This window comes from Macadamia integrifolia, unplaced genomic scaffold (genome assembly GCF_013358625.1).
Source record: "Macadamia integrifolia cultivar HAES 741 unplaced genomic scaffold, SCU_Mint_v3 scaffold1960, whole genome shotgun sequence".
In the NCBI taxonomy this organism is placed as follows: Eukaryota; Viridiplantae; Streptophyta; class Magnoliopsida; order Proteales; family Proteaceae; genus Macadamia; species Macadamia integrifolia.
Genome location: NW_024868437.1, coordinates 100,382 through 107,619, shown reverse-complemented (window position 1 = coordinate 107,619; position 7,238 = coordinate 100,382). Strand labels below are relative to the sequence as shown.

The 7,238-nt window shown below is 37.0% G+C and overlaps 1 protein-coding gene across 2 annotated transcripts in view; it reads left to right on the top strand.

The window, feature by feature from the left end:
* The first annotated feature begins 5,601 nt into the window (after nucleotides 1–5,601).
* LOC122065283 (myosin-9-like) overlaps nucleotides 5,602–7,238 on the top strand; it is a 34,783-nt gene continuing 33,146 nt past the window's right edge. The window contains exon 1 of one of the 2 annotated variants that reach the window (XM_042629078.1): nucleotides 5,602–6,257. In XM_042629078.1, the coding sequence (XP_042485012.1) occupies nucleotides 6,255–6,257 (3 nt within the window). In that variant the 5' untranslated portion in view covers nucleotides 5,602–6,254. The remainder of the gene's footprint in view (nucleotides 6,258–7,238) is intronic. The other variant, XM_042629077.1, reaches the window with a different exon arrangement.

The following is a 7,238-nucleotide window of genomic DNA, read 5'->3' as shown; positions in this document are numbered from 1 at the left end:
AGAATCTAAAATCCAAGAATCAGAAGGTTGATTCTTATCTGATGATATAGAGAGTACATCTCCATCATCTCCATCTGAACTGTCAGTCATGCTAGCTTTCTCAGATGCCTTATCTACACCTTTCTTCTTTAAGTCCGCCTTCCTCTTCAAGCACTCTCTCTTTAGATGACCTTCCTTCTTACAATAGTAACAAGAGACCTTTGTCTTTGCCCCTTTTGATTTCGATCGACTATTCCCAGATCCCTTCTGATTTGATCTCTCTCTTTCCTGCTCCTTGTCACCTCCGAAAAAACCTTCTCATTGAGATTTCGTACTACTGGACTTCTTCCTTGTATCATTGGACATGAGGGCAGTTACGACTTCATCCATCTCAAGGGTTTCCTTCTCGTACAAGAGAGTCGTTACTAGGTGATCATATGATTCTAGGAGCAACGACAGCAATAGTAACGCCTTGTCTTCATACTCGATCTTAACCTCCAGGTTTGCAAGTTTACTTACGATCTAATTGAACATATTAAGATGCTCTAATAGATTCGTACCTTCCTCCATCTGTAGAGAATACAATTGCTTCTTCACGAACAACTTATTCGTTAAGGACTTGGTCATATAGATGCTTTCAAGTTTCGCCCATAACTACAGTGCAGATTCGATACCCATAACATATTGTAGGGCATCATCAGAAAGATTTAATCGAATAACACTTACAGTCTTTTCCTCCATCTCTTCCCAATCTTCGTCAGTAATTTTTGCAGGTTTCTTCGACTTCCCCAACAACGTTTTCGTCAAACCCGGCTGTATCAGAAAACCCTTCATCCTTTGACGCTAGAGGGTGAAATTGTTCTTCCCATTAAACCTCTCGATGTCATACTTGACATTCGATCCCTTCCCTGCCATCGTGATAGTAAACCCTAGAAAACGAAAACCTAGAGCTCTGATACCAATTTGTAGAAACGCAACCCTAAAACGATGCATAAGATAATGGAAAAACAAAACAAATAATGCACACGGACTTTACGAGGTTCGGCAAGGTTGCCTACGTCCCCGGTGAGATGAGATCCTGCTTCACTATCAATGGAGAATAGGGTTACAGCGCTCGTCCTCACACCTTTCAGTATTGCTTGCATTACAGAGAAAGAAACCCTCGCTACAAATATATAGCGAAAAAACCCTAATCCGGATCAAACTACAATTGCCCTCAAATAAAAATTCGAGCGGGGGGCTGCACCCCCCTACATCCCCTGCTATGCAGGGGGGCCTCCTGCTCCCCTTGCAACCCCCACGGCCCGCTAACCGGCTAGCGGGACAGCCGTCCTACCTGTCTAGGTGCTGCACTAGTACTCCCTGGATTAAACTACGACAGAATACAAGACATCATACACCAACAGATGTATGTGCATTCTGAAGCTTGAGAAGGTGGAACATGACCTTGAGTGAGGGATTGAAGCACAACGGCATGCTTCCTTAATCTTTGATCTCCGTCGACAGCTCTTATTGCCATAAGAGGTTGGAAAATCGAAATCAAGATGATGAAAACCAAGAAACCTCCAAAGAGATTTATTTGCCGCGAAGCCATCTGTCTGTTTTGGTAAATTGGACAGATGATCACTTGCTTTTCTGGGGAGCTCTCTGTTGGACTCTATCTCGTATTAGTTTTGCTTCAGAAGTGATTAGAGACTGAGGGTGAGATTGAGAAACTCTTAAAAATGAAGAGAGTTATATGTGAAAACATGGCAAAACTAGGGGGCACTGACCCTGACCTGCTTTTTGCTACCAAATAAAAAAAGACCTTGACCTTTAGGATGGCAAGGTAGAGCCACCCATGTGGTAAATGGTTTTACCCAATAAGAAAAAAATGTGGTAAAAGTTAGGCCCACGGCCCCCACCTATATATGTGGTGAAAGTCAAGGTGGTTTTGGTAGGTCATTATCCACCTTGTTTAATGGATTATGTCCTCTTAGTCAAGGTGTTCCATCAATAGTCTGAAGAGTGTAGTGGAGATGGAGAATATTGAGAGTCAAGTCTTTTGTGAAGTAAGTGACCATTCTTTATGTTATTGTGTGAGAGGCTATTGGGTAATTGGGATTTGGGATTTGGGATTTGGGATTTGGGGAAATTTCTTTCGGTGCTTGTACCCTTCATTTATCTCCATACTAAACTTTGATCTTATCTCATCTATCTCCGTGGAAGTAGTCAATTGGACTGCCATTCACCAGCACATACAACATATATAATAGAATCTGGAATTGATCTTTTTACAAAGAAGAACCGATAGGAAAAAAAAAAAAAAAAAAATTATTCTTTTCTTCTTTTTATAGCGAGGAACCCTTGAACATGTCCAGTTTTACAGTTCAAGTCCAAAGGTAAATTCTGGTGACATGCAGTCATCCAGTGTAACAAATCAATTGCGAGGAGATTCAAACTGGAAACGTTTGTTAACACACAACGCCTTTGGACCAGCAGAACTACACCTAGGGTGTAAGATAGTCTATTCAATTTCATTTACTATCACAAATAAACAATTATTTGAAAAAACTCATTTTTTAGGTCAATTAACCACATTTAAACTATGTTTATCCTATAGCTAGGATTATTTTGATCATTCATTTTTTGCTTATAAGATTTTCAATGTCTTTAAAATTATAAGCAGCCTCTTGGACTTTAAAATAAAACCTTCTCTTGATCTTCGAAGAAGTGTTCCTCGTTTCTATGTGCACCCTCTAGGGTGACAAGATGATATGTCCACAAAGATATAACATTCTTACAAAAAAAAAAAAAACGAGGTAAAAAAAATTATCAAATATACACATTAATCAAGAAAACCGTGGGAAATTTCCCTGATTTAACTAAAAATAAAAATTTTGAAGATTTTTTGGCAAACACTCTTTCAAGATTAAACTTAATAAAAGAATAAATAAAATAAATTTTAAATTTGACTTACCTAACTCTACTGGCTTAGGGGGTGTATACTTAAGTTTCAAATTAAGGTTTCACAATAATTCACAATACAATTACATTTTTTGTTTGTTTGGCACTATATATAAGGACATTATGGGCTTTTTCTGGATGTCACTTGGGTTTCTAATGGGATCTTCTGAGTCATTCTAAGCCTCCAATGATTTTTTATTTTTTGGATTTTTAAATAGAAGTTGGACATCGTTTCAGCGGCTCTCCATAAGACCCTGAGGGGGTCACTCGGCTGTGAAGGGTCTTTTGGATGAGGGATGGCTACTTATTTATAGAAATAAATCCTAGGTTTTTGGGGTAATCTTCCTACAGTTTTTTTTTTTTATTTAACTTAAAATCTTTAAAAATTCTTAACTTTCAATCTTTAAGTCTGATTTTTCGTGAACCAAATGTTGTTGTGGATCTCTTTCTGACTACTATCCAATAGCATGGGGTTTGGATATTAATTTAGTTGAAAAAATATTTGCAAAATCCTTTCAAGTGTGAAAATCATATAGCTAAAAAAAACATAAAATAATATCTAAATCAAGTCGTTTTCGTATCATCATTAAATATAGGATATTTTATGAAAAAATACACTCAAATGGGTCAATTCATGAATTTAGACTTTATTTAAAGCACTTTTATCATTTTTTGTTAATTAACCTTCTCTTTGAGAAGAGATTCTATCTCTACAGGGAATCAATTTAGTTTTATGTCAAGTAGATCCATGACATAAGTTTTCTATTTATTAAGGAGACTCATGAAAAGATATAGAAATATAAAAAAAGATCTCCATATGGTCTTTATTGACATGGAAAAAACCTATGATAGAGTCATTAGAGATTTAATCTAGCATGTTCTAGCGAAGAGAACGGCATTGAGTAAATATGTGGAGGTCATCAAGGATATATATATATATATATATATATAAGAGTGTGGTAACTAGTGTGAGATTTATAGGAGGCCAGGGCAAAGAATTCTCAATTAATATTGGGTTACAACAAGGATAAGCTTTAAGCCTTTATCTATTTGCACTTATTATGGATGAGTTATCCAAGAGTATTCAAAACAAGATCCCATGGTGTATGCTCTTCACTTATGATATAGTTTTGGTGGATGAGAAAAAAACATGGATTAATGCTAAGTTAGAATTATGGAGATCAATCTTGGAAATAAAATGTTTCAATAATATATGATGTGTAATTTTAGTCAGACTATAATGATGAATGATTTGGTTAGAATTAAGAAAAGAGAGATATTGCAATTATAAAAAATGTAACATAGAAGATGATATTTCACAGAGAATTAAAGTAGGATAGATAAAGTGGAGAGATACTACCGGATAACTATGTTCGATGTATCCTGCCAAAGCTCAAACGAAAATTCTATAGGACTATTGTACGACTGACTATGATGTATAAGCAGAATGTTAGGTAATTAAAAATGGGTCATCTTGCAAAGCTATATGTAATAAATATGAGGATATTAAGATAGATATGCGGAAAAACTATAAAGGATAAAGTAAGGAATGAATGTATTTGAACTGATTCGGGAGTTGCACCGGTCAATAACAAGTTCCAAGAAAGTAGTTTGAGGTGGTATGATCATGTTCGATGAAGGCCTAAGGACACCCCAATAAGGAGTGATATGATTCCGATTGAAGGAGTCAAAGGAGTTAAGGCCAAGCCTAAAATGACCATAAAAAAAGTTTGTGAGGAATGATATGCATAGTTTTGTTTTTGTACCGAGTATGACATTGAATAAAGCCATTTGGAGAGCAAGGATTCATGTAACCGATCCCATATAGCTGAGAGTCTCATGACTTGCTGGATTGTGCCTCTTTCCTCTTACTCTCACCTTTCATTTGTCATTAGTCATTGTTTATTTTTTCCATTTTTCATTTATCAACTCACTGCATATCTCTACTTTCTCACCTCTTCTTCCTCATTTTCTGTTTAGACCTCATTTTCCCCTACTTCATTTTGTATGGATCCATGTATCTGACACTTTTAAGTTGGGATAAGGTTAAGTTTTTTGTTGTTGTCCTTGAGTATTTTGATAATTAAAAAACAAAGAAATATAGACATGCTACCTATGTGCCACACCCTAGTGGGTGGCACCAATGAGGGCACGAGGTAAGGCATCATACAAGAGGGGTAGATTTTAAAAGAGAGGGAGAGAGATGCCTACATTTTCTACATCTAGAAACGTCTTGTTTTCAAGGGGCAAAGACATCTTTTCATAATCCCCTGAAAAATAGGGCGTTATGTCTGGGCGTAAATAACGGTGTGTTCTTTCTCCAAAAAGAAAAAAAAAAATTTATAATAGGTGGATTCTATCCTTTGTGTCCAGGATGACCATCTCATCATTACTTAGAATATCATTAGGATGACAATATGAGGTGTCCACACCTATAAATTGATACAATTAGAGAGAACCCGTAACTTCCAGTTCCCCATTAATCTCCCCCAATGGCGTGTGGGTACTTCTTCTAATTGATGATTTGGGAGGGTTTTCTGGGCAAATATAGGGTGAACCAATTCACAATTGAGACAATGAGATGTCTAAGGGAATGGCCTCGAATGTGAGAATGGCAAGGTCATTTCCGACGAGGAAGTGGGAGAGAAACAGACAGGGTGCCAGCGTACCCTCCCCTGGCAGTCTAGAGATCGTTATTCACCGTCTGATTTATATTCGATTCCGAAAATTTTCCGCCAAAAGTTCTACTAAAGTTAGCAGAGAGCAGCGTGGCATAGACTGGAGATGGAGGGGTAGAAGACTTGATTAGCAGCCACGAATCTCCGACAATTTGGCGTGGGGGTATTTGCAGAGACGGAACAGTTGAGAAAGCGAAATTGAAGGAACCGAATTTCAAGGTCTTCTGAAGAAATGTCACCTCCACAAACCGAAAGACACGAACTCAGGGGAGACGATGGAAGAAAAACAAACCAGAATCGATTGAACAGAAAATTTAGGTGCCCTAAGGGGCTTTTTCCCCGTACGATACACCTCGTCTCGCCTCGTTTCCTTGCCAGACTCTCGAAATCTAAACGTAAATGCCGTTATATGACGGAATTTGATTCAAAATGGAGTTGGTTTGTTGTTGCTTCTATGGAATTACTTGTAAATGTTGATCGGAAATTGCATCTTACGAGGTGTGGGTTAGTGGAGGCTAGGCTGATCTATGGAAGAAGGTTTTTCTGATGGAGACATGGTTCCGAGGAGCTGAATGTGCGGGATCTAGCTTCGAATTTTTTTGATCGGTCAAAGATACCAATACGTATCTTAGCTTGTCATTGAAGCACAAAATGGTATGTGGATCTTTTGAATATGAGTTTATTTATTTATTTATTTTTTAAAAATTTTTGATAGCTAAGGCCTCAAGGAGAGTTGAACTCGTACAGTAATCAGTACAGTATTGGGACTTTTGAGCAATTGCCATGAACTTAAATGGCCATAGGGTGGATCAAATTTTAGCTGAATAATGAAAATAGTATTAGTCACTGGCAAAAAATTTGAGGACTCCTTCAACTACAATGAATGATATCTGTTCCTTTCCTTCATTTTTCTATCCTAAGAAACATAAAAAGAATCGATGAATACATTTTAGACATTTGGTAACTGTGTGAAGCCATAATGTAAAATGGTAAATTCAAGTCGTCAAGAAACAGTCCCAAATTACAGGTTGTATTTGGTGCAGAACTTTAATTGGCTATGCAAAGATACAAATTATAATGCACTCCTTTCACTACTTCAAACAAAATTTTGATATGGAAATGACATGGCAAGATATTTTTAATATATTTTTCTTTAATTATCTTTAATTTTCTTTTGTAAAGAAAACGTCTCATGTTGTTAGAGGGCTGCACTTGCTTTCCCTAGGACCTAGACTGGAGCAGACGAAGAACTCAAGCAGAACTTGAAAAAGAGCTAAGTCAGAGAAGAAAAGAGAACTGGAAATAAAGATGGTTAGATATAAAAAGATATATCATTAAATTTTGGAGCTGCCTGAAGATTCTTAGGGAATTGGTTATAGGAAAAACTGGAAGATGTCGATCAAAGCATTACAGGTCAAAGTTTGTAGTTGCTGGTAAAATTAGAATTTGATGAGTTGGAATCTCTTTAGTGGCTTGAAACTCAGTTATTAACTTTTGGAGCTAAACCCTGAGGGGGTAGTCAGTTGGCAAGGACCAACACCTCACAATTAAGATGTCACAATTTCAATTCTCCCTTGTGCCTACCTATAAAAAAAAACTTTTGGAGCTAAATTGTGAAATCTCTAAACCTGTTGT